At 34.8% G+C, this 17,600-nt stretch overlaps 1 protein-coding gene across 2 annotated transcripts; it reads left to right on the top strand.

Moving 5' to 3' along the window:
- The first annotated feature begins 524 nt into the window (after window positions 1–524).
- On the top strand, window positions 525–17,576 carry mlh1 (mutL homolog 1, colon cancer, nonpolyposis type 2 (E. coli)). 2 transcript variants are annotated; one of them, XM_073873577.1, is made up of 20 exons: window positions 525–653; window positions 2,494–2,644; window positions 3,139–3,229; window positions 4,232–4,330; window positions 5,215–5,288; window positions 5,437–5,509; window positions 5,601–5,692; window positions 5,776–5,818; window positions 5,916–6,004; window positions 6,514–6,626; window positions 8,440–8,533; window positions 9,176–9,329; window positions 9,395–9,717; window positions 11,001–11,125; window positions 13,568–13,676; window positions 13,771–13,834; window positions 13,980–14,144; window positions 14,563–14,655; window positions 14,735–14,845; window positions 17,282–17,576. In XM_073873577.1, exons 2-20 carry the CDS (start codon window positions 2,535–2,537, stop codon window positions 17,432–17,434), a joined length of 2,175 nt encoding a protein of 724 aa, XP_073729678.1. In that variant the 5' UTR covers window positions 525–653; window positions 2,494–2,534; the 3' UTR covers window positions 17,435–17,576. The 2 variants fall into 2 exon arrangements, with proteins under 2 accessions (XP_073729678.1, XP_073729677.1); XM_073873576.1 differs by having other exon boundaries at window positions 537–641; window positions 2,482–2,644.
- The last annotated feature ends 24 nt before the right edge of the window (window positions 17,577–17,600 follow it).

Below are 17,600 nucleotides of genomic sequence, written 5' to 3'. Positions count from 1 at the left end.
TCAAAATAATGTAAAAGCAACGAGATTTAGACCCAAACATGTCCAAGTGTGTTACGTTTGTATGTACCCGAGTTGGGAGTCTCAAAAAGTGAAAAACTTCTCTTCGAGGTTGTTTCAGAGGTGGAAAGTTTATTACTGTTTACATTTCAAATAAAGCCGTGGGATTGTCCGCTTAACCACTTCAAATGACAGCAGCACGCATTTCTCTACAACGGCACGAGCTGCAAATCAGCCGTTGATCGAGGCAAACAAATATGTTTGCTTCGTTTAACAATTATTTGACAGGTTACATTATTTTAAAAACTACAATAAATAAATAAATTATTAATTAAATAATGATAAAAATACAAAACATAAAAGATGTTGCCTACACGTAATATCAATTCAAGGATTTTTTAAATGAAAAAAAATATATATATATATATATATTTTGCATTTTATTTTTATCCTTATTTTTATTGTATATTTGTATATTTTTTACTTTATTAATTATTTGCGTTGATTTACAGGCTTGTCAACGTCACTTCAGGCGTGACGTCGACGGATGTAGTTCTTCTGCTAACCAATCACAGCGCTCGGTAGGAGGGGCTTCTCATTGGCGCCTGGAGTTCATGCTACATGTGGAGGACGATAAACAAACACTGACGTGAATGGGGTTTTCGGTTTTCAGTAGACAAAACTCAAGTAATTTGTTTTACAAAAAAGAAAAGTAACCCTATCATTAGCATTAAATTGTATGGACAAGAAGTGAAGCAAACAGCAGTTGTGCGTTTTTTAGGTGTATGGATGGATGTTAAATTGAATTTCATAATGCATATCCAGAAGCTTGTAGACAAATGCAAAAAAGCTTTAAATGTCATGAGGTGTTTAGCAGGAATCGATTGGGGAGCATGTTGTCAGTCCCTTAAGACAGTTTATTGTGCCACAATAAGATCAGCAATAGATTACGGCAGTATGGTATATTGTACTGCATCTAAAGCTCAACTTGTAAAGCTAGAGACAATTCAGTCGCAGGCTTTGCGAATTTGTTGTGGAGCTTTTAGATCCTCTCCAATACCGGCAGTGCAAGTAGAGATGGGGGAAATGCCTCAAAAAATTCGTAGACTTAAGTTAAAAATGAGATATTGGATAAGTATTAAGGGACATTCGGATCGTCATCCAATTAAAATGGTGTTGCAGGAATGTTGGGAACATGGAATTAAAAAGATATCGAGTTTTGGATGGACGGCCAGTGAGGAGGCCCAGAAGATGGGGTTAAATGAATTAAATGTTGCATCCACTGTAAATAGTTCAGCAATCCCCCCTTGGCTTTTCCCAATGCCTTTAATAGATACTCAATTGAGTAAAGAAAGGCAGAATGATGGCTTAAATAGTCTAGATATACAGCAATACATAGACCAAACGTATTATAGTGCAGTACAAATATATACTGATGGTTCAAAAGATCCAGAATCCGGGAAAACAGCAGTAGCAGTATATATACCACTCTTTAATATCAGAATATCAAAAAGAACTTCAGATCATATTTCTGTATTCACAGCAGAAATAATAGCAATATGTCTAGCACTACAGTGGATAGAAGAAATACAACCAACAAGGACAGTGATTTGTACAGATTCTCTTTCAGTTTTGTATAGCTTGGCAAGTGGAACATCATCAGCAAGGCAGGACATGATTTTTGAAGTAATGCAGAGTCTTTACAGATCACGACAGTATGGATTATTGGTCAATTTTGTATGGATTCCATCGCATATGGGGGTGGAAGGAAATGAAGAGGCTGATAATTTGGCCAAGCAGGCATTAAAACATTCACAAAAGGATATTGAAGTGGCATTAAGTAAGACAGAAATTAAAGTGATAATAGCAAAACAAATACAGGAAATTTGGCAGAAGGAATGGAATGAAGAAATAAAAGGTAGACATTTTTACGGTATTCAAAGAGAAGTTGGTTCAGTGAGAAGAAGATTCGGAAATAGGAAAGAGGATGTATTAGTCACAAGAATGCGTTTAGGACATTGTTTATTAAATAAATGTCTTCAAAGAATTGGTAAGCATGACAATGGAAATTGTGATAAATGTGGATTAGCTGAAACTGTAGGACATGTGCTCATAGAATGTGAAGCTTATGAAAGAGAGCGTTTCAAGTTAAAACAAGCTTTAAGAAATATTGAGATTAATGAGATGACACTTCAAGTTCTACTAGGGAAAGGTGCTAAGCAATCAAAAATATATCATGAGTTAATTATATTTTTAAAGGAAACAGTATTATTTAATAGGATGTAAAATTCACTTCTGTGTAAACTCTTAAATTTATATTTTGTTTTTTTTTTTTTTTTTTTTTTTTTTTTTTTGACAGAGTAGGTTAAGTTTAAATCTTCCTTTCAAATATGCGCTTCACACTCCTTTCCAGTAGGTGGCGGGAATGCACCTTTTAAGTTGGTTTGCCAACCGCCATAAAACCCTAGAAGAAGAAGAAGAACATTGACGTGAATGCGTTTGTGTTATTTGTTAGTTTTGTGAATGAGTTAGTGTTTATGATGGCTGGAGTGATCCGCAGACTCGACGAGACTGTAGTGAACCGCATCGCGGCGGGAGAAATCATCCAGCGGCCTGCCAATGCCATCAAAGAAATGATGGAGAACTGGTGAATACTTTCACTGTAATTAATTACATGTGTCACGTTCATCAATATTTTGATTACTGCCCACATAAAAAAACTGTAGTAAAGTCTATTATTTAATCATACTACAGTAAATACTAAAGTATACAACAGTATTTCTCACAGTTTAGTAGTGTACTGTACTTAATATTACAGAATACTATAGTAAACTATAGCATTTATACTATACTATAGTACTTTTATAATACTACAGTATATTATAATTTACAACAGTGTGCTCTATTGTAGTTTTTACAGTATTTTTATGTGGGCAATAAGGACTGATGATAGTTTAGTGATTACTTTTGATTGCTGTCACTCATGTTTATTGATCTCTAATCTCCTCGAATCTCTTTATTATGGAAAAAACAACATTGGATTTTTTTGTCATTATCCAGTAAAAGTTGTCATCACTTTTTACACATGCATGTATGTGTAAATTTAATAAATTTGTGCAATTTTGTGTTTTTATTTCTCAGTTTGGATGCAAAGGCCACAAATATTCAAATTACAGTTAAAGAGGGCGGGCTGAAGCTCATTGTCATCCAGGACAACGGTTCCGGCATCAGGGTACCGCCATCACTTAATGCTGATGGGTGATTCTCACGAAAACTTGGTTTTAAACATGTCAAGCATGAAAATGTAAAAATTGCTTAAATTTACTTTTTTTCCCACCAGACATTGAAAAACAAAGTCTGGAGTAAATGGGAACATTAATTTAAAAACTTTTACTTATCATTTAACACTTTGTAACATAATTAAAAAAATTAGTCCTAAAAAATCTCATTACCACAACAGTCAGATAACATCAACTCTGACATATTTTCAAAATGACATGACAAACAAAGAACATAATTTGGAGATTCTGCACATGCATTTAAAATCAAAGTATTATGCTTCTATTAATTAAATTAACATTTAATAAGCATCTGTCGCGGTAATGATAATCAAAATGTCGTGTAAGCATTCTGACAAGACAATATTTCAAATTAACTGTAAAAAAAATGATCTTACCTGGTAGCCATCTTGTAGTAACTGGTCCATGTGCTTGGTCACTCAAAATCAAACTTTATTAAAATTCTGTATGTGTGCTTAAACTGTTCTCAAAAAGTGTTGCGGAGGATGAGAACATCAGGCATGGACACATCAATTCCCTAATTTTTCTTCATTATTATTATACATGAATATTCAGTAAATATTTTTCTGTCATCTAAAGTAGTCTAGCAAAACATCCATTTATTTTTTTTCTTAATATTTTTGTGTTAATTTGATTAAATGACAACAAAACGCATGTTCAAACACAGCCGAACACATTGCGGTAATGAGAATTTCAGGAGAAAATGAGATAAAATTTACAATTATAAATTCTTATGTTGAAATCACACATTGTGCAAGGTAGAACACAGTATTGTGTTTATTCTGATGCTTTTTAATGTTACTATATTACACATTTTAAAGCTAAAATCATTAGTGCCGTGGTGTTTCAATGGTTTCGTGAGAATCACCCTGATATGGAGGGTTTATAAATGTCACGTTTCTTGTAGGAAGCTCACTGTGTTTTTGTTTTCACAGAAAGAAGATTTAGAAATAGTTTGTGAACGTTTTACAACCAGCAAGCTTCAGACTTTTGAGGATCTGACATCGATTGCGACATATGGATTCAGAGGGGAGGTATGTGCCATCTATATGTATATATACAAACACTACTGTGCAAAAAAAAAACCTCTGTTCCAGGTGTCTTGAAGATTTTGCAACATCTGATCTTATGCTATCTCAGTCTTATGCTATCTGTATTTCATGTAATCCCAGACTATTCTGGTTATGACGAGATCAGACCTCTATGTGGGTCATACTGTCACACCTCTATGCAATGTAATTGCTGTAGAAACCAATCCAGAAAACAAAATAAAAGCGCTTCAGGACACACAACAGTTGTGATGCACAGTGTGGACAGTCAATCATTCAAATCGGATATGCACAAAAATCGGATTTAAACTGACAGTCTGTGACACCTACGGCATTGTTCTTGGCTTTAGTTTACACAGGAAACTTTCCGGCACTGATCCCGGCAATGTTACTAGGTCCCCATCCCGGGATTGATCCTGGAATCAATTTCACCCATAAGGCAATTTTATGGAAATTTTATGGGATCTGTGCTCTGTGTGAGAGGCGGTTTCCCAGACAGGGCTTATCCTAGTCCCGGATTTTAAATGCATGTTTGAGCTGCCTAAATGTAAAAACACATTGCATTGACATATCTAACATATATCAGTGCTGTTGTTTTGTCTTAAGATGCACACCTGTAAGGTTTTTTTTATTAAGGTTTGTTTGTAAAAACTACTTAAATGTCCTAATATAAGGCCTAGTCCTGGATTAATCTTAACCCTGTCTGGGAAACTGCCCCAAAATGTTGCTTGATTATTATAGTGTAATCTGTGTAAATTATGTAAATTATTTATATTTACACCCAAGCAGAAGATATAAATAAATGTCTTAAAAACATTATATCAGCTAATTTATTTGATCTTCTGATCAATTTCCTGCCACTTTTACAGGCTCTTGCCAGTATCAGTCATGTAGCACATGTCACAATAACCACAAAAACTGCTGATGCAAAATGTGCCTACAGGTAATTTATTTATGTTTTATATTTCTGGTCAGATAGACTTGTATAATAAATATAAAACCATAAACAATTCGTGTATTTTTTACCAATTAATTATATGAAAAAATAAGATTTTACTGTGATGAAAATATTTATTTGGTTTTATTTAAAGGGCCAATTACTGTGATGGGAAACTAAAGTCTTCACCTAAACCCTGCGCTGGAAATCAGGGGACGTTGGTTTCTGTATGTTTGACTTTACTGCTTTTTTCATGTGAACTCAGTAATCTTAAGGTTTCCCATAAGAGTCATCTTAGTCTTTTAATTTTGTTTTTAGGTAGAGGATCTGTTTTATAACGTGTCAACTCGACGGAAAGCTCTGAAGAGCCCCAGTGAGGAATATTCCAGAATCGTTGAGGTTGTGAGCAGGTTTGTTTGTGACGCATTACAGAAAAAAAAATGGTTTTATAGTCATATATTACAGCATATGATTGTATTTTATGCCATACCAGATATGCCATTCACAACTCCGGGAAAAGTTTTGCTGTCAAGAAGGTGAAAAACAGATCTTTACATTCAGCATGCACATTTTAAATAAATTGTATTTTGTAATAAGTTGTGTGTTAATGATTATTAATTTCCATTTTGATAGCAAGGTGAAATGGTTTCAGATGTGAAGACCCTTCCAAACGCCTCTGTGTTGGACAATATTCGCACAGTATTCGGTGTGGCTGTGAGCAGGTACTTGATAAGTTGATGACACTGAAAATGGTGCATTTGATGGGATTTTGTCCATCAAATCCACCAGACAGTGCATCCCATTTTTTATGATTCAAAGGGGGGCTTATGTGGACCGTGCCTGCCAAATCTCAGCTCTACGTCATATGTTTGAGCTTTTCTAACTCAACAAAAAAAAACACTAATTGAATGTTACACTACGTTCACACTGCAAAATATTTTTGTGACCCATATCTGATTTTCTTATGACAGTCTAAACAACACATATGTGGTCCTTAATCGGATACATCTGATGTATTTTAATGTGACTTCAGTAAACGGCCATGACTTTTACGAGCAGCATCATGTTTGACGTCACGTCTTCTTCTGCGCATGCGGGTCACTTTAGGGCCATATACGTTTCACACAGGACTGATTGCAGTTGCATTGAAATGATAATGTGTCAGCGCAAAAATAACTGAGCATTAAGACCTACAGTGTAACTGAGCCTTAAATGTGATTATTTATTTCAGAGAGCTGATTGAAGTTGAGTGTGAGGATCAAAAGCTTGCTTTTAAACTGAAGGGCTACATCTCCAACGCCAACTACTCTGTCAAGAAATGCATCCTCATCCTTTTCATAAACCGTATGTGTTTTGCATTTATTCCTCTCGCGGTAGTTTTAAAATGCATTTAAACATCGTCTTGACCTTCATTCATCTGTGCATTTGAAACATCAGTTCCAATTTAAGTAGAAATGCACAGCACAAGACCATATGAACAAAACCATACACTGTTAAAAGTGAAAGTTGGATTAACTTAAAAATACTTCAGTTGGTAACACCTAAAAAATATTTTTTTTTCTCAAAAAGCTTAAAGGGGACATTTCACAAGACTTTTTTTAGATGTAAAAATAAATCTTTGTTGTCCCCCAGAGTATGTATGTGAAGTTTTAGCTCAAAATACCATCTGGGTGATTCTCACGAAACCATTGAAACACCACGGCACTAATGATTTTAGCTTTAAAATGTGTAATATAGTAACATTAAAAAGCATCAGAATTAACACAATACTGTGTTCTACCTTGCACAATGTGTGATTTCAACATAAGAATTTATAATTGTAAATTTTATCTCATTTTCTGCTGAAATTCTCATTACCGCAATGTGTCCGGCTGTGTTTGAACATGCGTTATGTTGTAAGTTAATCAAATTAACACAAAAATATTATAAAAAAAATGAATGGATGTTTTAGACTACTTTAGATGACAGAAAAAATATTTACTGAATATTCATGTATAATAATAATGAAGACAAATTAGGAAAATGATGTGTCCATGCCTGATGTTCTCATCCTCCGCAACACTTTTTGAGAACAGTTTAAGCACACATACAGAATTTAAATAAAGTTTGATTTTGAGTGACCAAGCACATGGACCAGTTACTTCAAGATGGCTACCAGGTAAGATCATTTTTTTTACAGTTAATTTGAAATATTGTCTTGTCAGAATGCTTACACGACATTTTGATTATCATTACCGCAACAGATGCTTATTAAATGTTAATTTAATTAATAGAAGCATAATACTTTGATTTTAAATGCATGTGCAGAATCTCCAAATTATGTTCTTTCAGGTTCGTCATGTCATTTTGAAAATATGTCAGTGTTGATGTTTTCTGACTGTTGCGGTAATGAGATTTTTTAGGACAAATTTTTAAAATTATGTTACAAAAAGTGTTAAATGGTAAGTAAAAGTTTTTAAATTAATGTTCCCATTTACTCCAGACTTTGTTTTTCAATGTCTGGTGGGAAAAAAGTAAATTTAAGCAATTTTTACATTTTCATGCTTGACATTTTTAAAACCAAGTTTTCGTGAGAATCACCCATCTGGATCATTTATTACAGCATGTTAAAATTGACACTCTGTAGGTGTGAGCAAAAATGTGCCGATTTTGGGTGTCCTTTAAAATGCAAATGAGTTGATCTCTGCACTAAATGGCAGTGCCGTGGCTGGATAGTGCAGATTAAGGGGCGGTATTATCCCCTTCTGACATCACAAGGGGAGCAAAATTTCAATGACCTGTTTTTTTCACATGCTTGCAGAAAATGGTTTATCAAAACTAAGTTACTGGGTTGATCTTTTTCACATTTTCTAGGTTGATAGGGGACCCAATTATAGCACTTAAACATGGAAAAAGTCAAATTTTCATAATATGTTCACTTTTAATATTTTTGGTGTTTCCAATTGAACTCATTTTAAAAAACATCTCACCTAAAATGTTTTACTTAAAGTTAAAAGAATTAAGTTGACAAGACATACTTTTTTTAAATGTTACCAACTAAGTAGATCCAACTTTCACTTTTTACAGTATATATAAGTATTGTGTTCAATTTGATAAATCACTGTTGCTTGGCTTGTATAATACTTTGTATGTAAACTGACAATTTGCTGTTTTCTAGATCGTCTGGTGGAGTCGAGTGCCTTAAAGAAATCTATTGAAACTGTCTACAGTGCCTATCTTCCCAAAAACACTCATCCCTTTCTTTATCTTAGGTAAATGTAATATGATCATATGAAAATATTCAGTAACACTTTACAATGAGGTTGTATTGTTGAAGGCGGAGTGCATGATTTTTGAAAAACACTTTGGAAAAGGAAGTCGGGCCGAGTACCAAAACACACTTGTAGCCAATCAGCAGTAAGGGGCGTGTCTACCAACCAATATCGTCGCCTGGGTTGCGTATGTGTGGGGCGGGTCTATCAAAAGAAGGTCCAGATTCTAATGGGGTAGACGCGTGTTTGTTTAGGTGAATTCAAAAGTCAACATCGGCTTTCAGAGATCATGCACCCCGCCTTTAACATTAGTATCCTATTAAGTAACACTACAGTAAGGTTGTATTTAAGTAAATGCATTAGCTAACATGAACTAACAATTCTTCTTCAGCATTTAATAATGCATTTTAAATCAAAAGTTAATTTCAAAAGTCATTTTTAAATGCACAATTAACTAACATGAACAATTGTATTAACTAACATTGATACAGTTTATCAGCATTTATTAACCTATGGCTTATTGTTACTAGTTTATGTTAGCTCATGCATTTACTTAAATACAGCCTTATTGTAAAGTGTTACCTAAAAGGAGAAAGGATTGACCATAAAAGATGCTGAATTATACATTTCCCTGTTTTAAAGTTTGGAGATCGCACCCCAGAACATTGACGTGAATGTTCACCCCACCAAACATGAGGTTCACTTCTTACACGAGGACTGCATCATCGAGAGCGTTCAAAAGCACATCGAGAGTAAACTTCTCGGCTCAAATTCCTCACGCACGTACTTCACGCAGGTAAATCTTTGAATTTAACGGTTCACACATATTTTGACTATTTGACTGACTTGCTTTATCGGCAGACTCTGCTTCCCGGACTTTCTGCGTCCACCAGCGTGGTGAAAGCCTCGAGTTCTTCAGCAGATTCCCAGGAGCGCGTTTACGCCCATCAGATGGTCCGCACGGACAGCAAGGCCCAGAAGCTGGATGCTTTTCTTCAGCCGTCAGTCTCCTCCACTGCTGCTCAGAGCAGATTAGAGAAAACATCCAGCCCTCCGACCGCTACTGAAGACGTTAAAGAGCCCGACGATACAGAACTGCTGGACGCTGTCGAGGTTCTGGAGCCGTCCGTCAATGATAATCCTCAGACAGATGGTCAAGGTCCTGCTGAAGATGCACCACCCAGGTGAAATGAAGAGAAGGCTCATACTTTTTAACTTGAGTATTTCTTGTATCTGGTTTTATACATGACTACAAAAGAACAACTATGTGATTTGTTTGTTTTTTTGTGAAGCAAGCAATTGTTAGCATTGCTCCCCTTGGTGATGAAGATTTGAGCACAGAAAATTTGATAATTTGGTGTTTATTTGTTGGGATGCACGATAGGATTTTTTTGGACCGATACCAATTTAAACAGACAACTTCTAGCCGATACCGATATCAAACACTTGTATACAATACTATACAGTTGGTCTATTAGCTAGTTTATTTCTGCATCAAATTATTTTTACTGAACATGGATTGGATCTAATTAACATACAACTGACCAACATAATAAGAGAGGCACAAATGAAGCTAAAACAAATATAAGACGACAACATGACAACCTTCAAAGGTGGTTTTTGCTATTCAGCATTTATTTTATTAACAACATTAACTCATTTTTTCCATATAATGGATTTCTTTATGCAGTTAATTAATAAACAATCGGTATCTGCCTTTCTCGTGCTATTGCCGATATGCCGATGGTTTCAAATTCATCAAAAATCGGCCGATAAATATCGGCGGCCGATACATCGGTGCATCACTATTTATTTTATCTTAGCTGATGCTTTTCAATAACATACATTGGCTATATTAACAAATGACTGCTTGCATTTATGTTTGAAGTTGCTATAATTATATAATACAATAATCTAAAATAATAATATATAAACTATAATATAGGGATGCACCAATATGGAAATTTTGGCCGATAACCGATAACTCTTTAAATTTGGGGGGGCGATAACCGATATCTATAGGCCGATAAATATTCATATTATTTTCACAATGAAAAACTCGCAGACCGCGGACATCTTGTCTTTGCGTTAGACTAGCATACTCTTCTTAAGCCCGCAACACGTGTCATCTTCGTGCTATGTCACAGAAAGCACCAATCAAAACTCCACATGGCCAGCAATGAGCACGTGAAGTAGTTCAACAAACCAAAATAATCCATAATTTATCAGCTTTCATTTATCGGCCTAATTTTGCTATCAAACCAATAACCGATAATATTAAAAATAAGCAGTTATCGGCCGATAACGATATGTCGGCCGATATATCGTGCATCCCTACTATAATAAGCACTATACTATATTGACATCTTGCTCTGGTTTCCTCTACAACCCCTCTTTACTATTATTTTTTTCATGTAGTCTCTTAAGAAGTACAGAGGATAAACCTGTTGTTTGTCTGATGTTTCAGGAAAAGGCCACATGTTGACAAGAAGAAGGAGGATTTGACGGCAGCCGCTCTTCCCAGGAGACGCATCATCAACCTGACCAGCGTGAAGGAGCTTCGAGAAGATATAGAGCAGCAAACTCACAAAGGTCAAAATCTAAACAAGACGTAATATAAGTCTCAGGTGTGCCTAGAGTGTGTGACGTTTCACCTAAAAAAAAAACTCACAGACCATCTGTTTAGCAATAGCATGTCCAAAATGCCCCAAAAGTGCTGTTTTCATGTCTGTACCTTTAAATGCAAAAGAGCTAGTACAGCTCCTCACTCCCTGGCTAACAGATAGTGAGCGTTTTCGGCTAAAAATAGATCGGATTCATGTGAATGCAGCGTTGTTAGCGTTACAATGTGCTAATAAACACATTTAGAAAAGCTTGCGAGTAAAATTAACCAGTCAGTCAGTGGCCGTGGGGCGGAGCTTGATCAGTGTGACATCACATTAACAAGAGATTCAAAGCAGCATGCTCCGTGCACATTAAACGCGAAGCATCGCATTACTCGCTCTAGATTACTCGTTGGATTGAACTTCGTGTCATGCGAGTTTTTCGCTCGAGTTGAATATTTTCACCCAATTTGCGTCTTCTGCATCGCCCCATGCAAGTTCGCGTCTTTTTTCGTCTTTGTATGTAATCTACTCGCGCAAATCATTGAATTCGCATTCGCATAATGTTACTGCTTTGGTTTAACAGGAATTAAAAAAAGAGTGGGTGGATTTTTTACACTGTAGGGTTGTTGTGTTCACACACTGCCAACACACATTTACATTCAAACACCTTGTAAAAGTGGATTTTGCATAATATGTCTTTGTGTGATTAATTCATGTTAGCTTCATGCTAATTCATGTTAGGATCATGCTAACTTCATGCTAATTCATGTTAGCATCATTCTAACTTAATGCTAATTAACGTTAGCATCATGCTAACTTCATGCTAATTCATGTTAGCATCATGCTAGCTTCATGCTAATTCATGTTAGCATCTAGGGTGGCCATTCGTGCCAGTTCTGCCGGACACGTCCCGAGCATGTTTTCAGGTTCGTTCTCCGGAAGTCGCGCGCATACGTCATCGAGGTTCTCACATTTCAGTTAAAATACATTAGAAAATTAAGATTTATTTCTTTTAAGACATAGAATCATTGTAGTTTCATTCTTACCTTGAAATGTAACGGTTGCTTTTCTGAAATCAAACCTGAAATATTAAACCTTGATAACGTATGCCGTCGACCAACGCGACTTCCGCAGAACGAACCCGAAAACATGTTCGGGACGTGTCCGGCGGAACTGGCACGAATGGCCACCCTATTAGCATCATGCTTATTCATGTTAGCATCATGCTAATTCATGTTAGCATCATGCTAATTCATGTTAGCATCATGCTAATTCATGTTAGCATCATGCTAATTCATGTTAGCATCATGCTAATTCATGTTAGCATCATGCTAGCTTCATGCTAAATCATGCTAGTTTCATGCTAAATCTTGTTAACTTCACGCTAAATCATGCTAATTCATGTTAGCATCATGCTAATTCATGTTAGCATCATGCTAATTCATGTTAGCATCATGCTAGCTTCATGCTAAATCATGCTAGTTTCATGCTAAATCATGCTAGTTTCATGCTAAATCTTGTTAACTTCACGCCAAATCATGCTAATTCATGTTAGCATCATGCTAATTCATGTTAGCATCATGCTAGCTTCATGCTAAATCATGCTAGTTTCATGCTAAATCATGCTAGTTTCATGCTAAATCTTGTTAACTTCACGCTAAATCATGTTAGCTTCATGCTAGCTTAATGATAATCATGCTAACACCATGTTAAATCATGCTAGCTTCATACTTGAACATACTAACAGCCAGATAGCCTACTAAACTAAACTTCTGTCAAACCGTTTTAATTGTTCAGGCTACGCTTTGTCAAGCCAACATAAAGTTTGTCCTCAAACTTTAATATCTAGTTTTACTTATTAATTAAAACAACTCTAATATAAAGGCACTTGTCTATTTTGAAGGCACTTGTCTCATTTCCTGTCTCAGTAAGAAATATGTCAACAAAGGAGAGAACGTGTCATTCTTTTTATATATTTTGTGTGTAATTGAGTGTTCATGGGTAAAATATCGATACAGCTAACTATCGTGATACATTTTCCCCCGATAGTGTCTCGATATTTCAATCTCTACTATTGATATTTTTAACAACCCATCAAATCCCTCTTTGTGCGTCAAACAACCTCGTCCCCCGCTGCTGTAGTTGTCGCTGTCCAGTTGTCTGTCATATTCGGCCAATGTCTCAGAAGTCAGCGGGAGTGAGAAAATGGCAGAAAATAAAAAAACCTGCAGCTTTCAAAGCAGACGTGTGGAAGCACTTTGGCTGTGAAAAAATTCAGCTCTATTTTTTACATTTTTGATAATAAAAAAAAACTATTGCAATGTATCACAACATGCATGATCCATGTATCGTGATACGTATCGTATCGTAAGGCCCTTGCCAATACCCAGCCCTATTCATGGGATTTGTTTTGTGTTTTTCTTCACAGGTTTACAGGAGCTTCTGCAGAATCATTCGTTTGTGGGCTCTGTAAATCCTCAATGGACTTTAGTGCAGCATCAGACAAAACTTTACCTACTGAACACAACCAAAATCAGGTTAAGAAGTTTTTCATCAACTTCTAAAGGTTTTAGTAATATTTAATAAAGCTGTAATATTTATTTATTATTATTGTTTGTTCTACAATTTCAGTCAGGAGCTGTTTTACCAAATTTTGATCTACGATTTTGGTAACTTTGGGGTCCTTCGATTGTCGGTCTGTTTTTTTTTTTTATGTTTTTATACAGTTTTTAAATCATTGCATGTAGTTTTTCACTTGAACAAACAAAAAACATTTAACACAGTTGATTTTAAAATTGCATGTTAACTATTTTTTATTAATAAATGAAATTAAATGTCAGAATCCAGCTCCGCTGTATGATCTGGCCATGTTGGCTCTGGACTCAGAGGAAAGCGGCTGGACGGAGGAAGACGGTCCAAAAGAAGGACTGGCTCAGTATATCGTAGATTTCCTCAAACAGAAATCGGAAATGATGGAGGAATATTTTTCCCTGGAAATAGACGATGTGAGTGATAAGACCTACACATAATTAAACATTAAAGGAGCAGTATGTAAGAAATTTATATCAAGTAATCATAAAATTGCCCTGATATGTCACTAGACATTAAGACATTTTTTTCATTTCAAATGCTTATATCACTGACAACAGGGGTATGTCCAGGATATTGCCATTTAAAAAGTTGCAGCCCTCAACTGAGGTTTATGTTGTCATTTTGTGTATTGGCCAACAGTTGTGTGATTGCAGTACCAGTTTTAGCCACAAGTTTTGTGATTGCAATACCTGTTTTGGCCACAATCCTACATACTGTTCCTTTAAGACTAAAGGCTGTGAGTTAAGTAAATATAAAAGCATTATGCGTAACACATTGGTGTTTTATAATTGTTTATTAATAACAGTTTGGCTTTTGATTGTTTTATTATAGGAAGGAAAACTGGTTGGTCTTCCAATGTTGCTTGATAATTATATTCCCGCAATGGAGGGACTTCCTATGTTTATTCTGCGTTTAGCCACTGAGGTCTGTATTTCACACACAATGGGCATTCATTTAGAAAAATAAAATCCAAGATGACTGAAGTTTGTGATGTATGACGCAGGTGAACTGGGATCGGGAGAAGGAGTGTTTCCATGACTTTGCTGTTGAGTGTAGTCACTTTTACTCCATCAGGAAACTTTACACACTGGAATCAGATGCAGAAGAACCTCAGGTAGGTTAGACAATACACAGATAAAAAAAAGGAAGAGCTGTGTTCAGATTCATAATGCAATGGGGGTATGAAAAACAAACTTTCGTATTCTGCAAGACAGGTCACATCACTTTAGGTTCAGGGGTCTCATTTATAAAACTCTGCGTAGGATCCTTAATAAAAGGCTATGTATGCACAATAGCCAAAAATGGCAAACGTCAAAAAATATTAAGACTTATAAAACCAAGCAATGTTCCCTTTATAAATCACAGATCACCTGCAAGTGTGCATACATGAATCATCCTCAGATCCCACCCTTTAAGTGAAATCTCCCTTAAAGTTGTTTTTTTTTTATAGATCACAACCTTTGCGTGGGAACTGGCATACACAAACGTTTCCAGTCCTGTTTTGTGCGAACGCACACTTTATAAATGAGACCACATGTGCTTTATGATATGTCAAAACCAGTCATAAGTCGCATGGGTATGCAATTTGTAGCAGTAGTAAACAATACATTGTATTGGTCAAAATGATCAATATTTTTATAACAAAAATCATTAGGATATTAAGTAAAGATCATGTTTCATGAAGATATTTAGTCAATTTCCTACCGTAAATATTTTTTATTATTATTAGTAATATGTGTTGCTAAGGACTTCATTTGGACAACTTTAACCCGTTAATTGGCGCTGTCCCGTGAGCGGGACACCTACATTTATTTCAATATTTTCTATGTAAATGTTAATCTATCACGACAAACTATATATTGTTGGAAAGGTCTAAGAATTTAGTTTTCATATTTTAAAACCTTTTAGCAGTAATAATAATGCAGTAACTGTAATTTATTCATTTGTGACACAAGTATGCAGCAAACCAGCACAAACCTCAATTTTTTAGACAATTTTATGTATTAAAAATAATACTATATTGCATTTTTATATATTACAAATAAATGTAAACTGCTTTAAAAAAATGAATATTTTCACCTCCAGACACTTTCCTAAAAAATGTCTTCTTTAAAACAAAAAATTACCAAAATTAGGCTTCTAGACAAAAAAAAGGCCAGAGTTATATTAATTTAAAGGTGTATATCACCTTTTCACCAACCCCCCACTCAAAAAGGGCTGCGCCAGTTAAAGGGTTAAAGGTGATTTTCTCAATATTTCGATTTTTTGCATCCTCAGATCCCAGATTTCAAATAGTTGTTATCTCGGCCAAATATTGTCCTATCCTAACAAACCATAAATTAATGGAAAGCCTATTTATTCAGCTTTCAGATAATATATAAATCCCAGTTGATCCTTATAACCAAGAGCACTTCTCATTTTGTGGTGCATGGTCACAAAGACTCAAAATGCCTTTTGGAAAAATAAGCATAATCGATGTCCATCGCATAAGCAGATTGATATTTTATAGTTGTATTATTTTTCTTATTCTCACTGACATTTGAATACTAAAATAGAATAAAATGCTACAAATAAAATAAGGCTGTTAAACGATTAATTTCATAAAAAAAAAAGTTTGCGCTTGCATAATATGTATTTGTGTACCTTGTGTGCAATTTTTATGTATATATAAATACACATACATGTATACATTTATGAAACAATTTATGTGTAAATACAAATTTGTTTAATTTATAATATAAAAATTAGTGCTGGGCAAAGATTAATCGCGATTAATCGCATACAAAATAAAAGTTTTTTTTTTGCATAATATATGTGCGTGTACTGCGTCTAATTATTATGTATATTTAACCACACACACATTCATATATTCATTTCAGAATTGTTTTATTTATATATCATTTTTTAAAATTTATATTTAATATAGATTATATAGAAATATAAATAAATATATATAAACATGTAAATGTTTCTTAAATGCATACATGAATGTGTGTGTATATATTTATACATAATAATTAGACACAGCACACACTCATATATTATACCAATAATCACTTTTATTTTGTATGCGATTAATCGCGATTAATCTTTGCCCAGCACTAATAAAAATATGTAAATGATATACTTATAATTATTCACAGTACACACACACACACGCAAACTCAAACTTTTATTTTGTTGTATGCAATTAACCATTTTTGACAGCCTTAAAATAAAAACAACTAGCTAGGTTAGCTGAATACCGTAAAAGTGTATAAATATCGCTATCAGTTCATACTGCTGTTAACACTTTACAACCAAGTGGATCCAGACCTGTTTTCTGGTTAGTTCATGTGACATTCGGCAAAAAGCCTACGCTAACTCACTGTACTGTTTGGTACCTAGTTATCATCCTCTTTACTGTTAATTTCTAAGTTTGTGTTAATGTCCTTACCAAACGTTGTCAATTCTGTTATTAATTCATCACAGTGTAAATGAAGTCAATTCATTGAGATGTGTCTGACTGAAACTAAAACGTTTTTTAAATAAATGACTTTATTGTTTTTAGGATGCAGAAATGAGCTGGCAGTGGAAGGTGGAGCATGTGCTGTTTAAAGCGTTGCGTACTCTCTTCAGTCCTCCAAAACACTTCAGTGAAGACGGCAGCGTCCTCCAGATCGCCAGTCTGCCAGATCTTTACAAAGTGTTTGAAAGATGCTGAAGTTTCTGTATAATAGTTCAAATGCTGCTTTTGAAAACACTTGTGAAGATGAAACCAAACAGACCTTCTTTATTTGTGTATATTTGTACTATTTGTGTATATTATTTGACATAAAAAATAAAAATTTTCTTATTATTGACAACAGACTAAATCTTTTCAAAACTAG

The sequence above is a fragment of the Misgurnus anguillicaudatus genome, chromosome 11 (genome assembly GCF_027580225.2).
Source record: "Misgurnus anguillicaudatus chromosome 11, ASM2758022v2, whole genome shotgun sequence".
NCBI lineage: Eukaryota > Metazoa > Chordata > Actinopteri > Cypriniformes > Cobitidae > Misgurnus > Misgurnus anguillicaudatus.
Note: the sequence above shows the minus strand (reverse complement) of the source record. Positions and strands in the feature narration are given on the sequence as shown.

What these genes read in the sequence shown, in the direction of transcription:
- mlh1 (XM_073873577.1), top strand. Translation starts at nt 2,535, where the DNA reads ATGATGGCTGGAGTGATCCGCAGACTCGACGAGACTGTAGTGAACCGC. An exon ending in ACAACGGTTCCGGCATCAGG is followed by an intron (nt 3,230 to 4,231) that starts GTACCGCCATCA and finishes TTGTTTTCACAG; the next exon opens with AAAGAAGATTTAGAAATAGT. An exon ending in GCTGAAGATGCACCACCCAG is followed by an intron (nt 9,718 to 11,000) that starts GTGAAATGAAGA and finishes CTGATGTTTCAG; the next exon opens with GAAAAGGCCACATGTTGACA.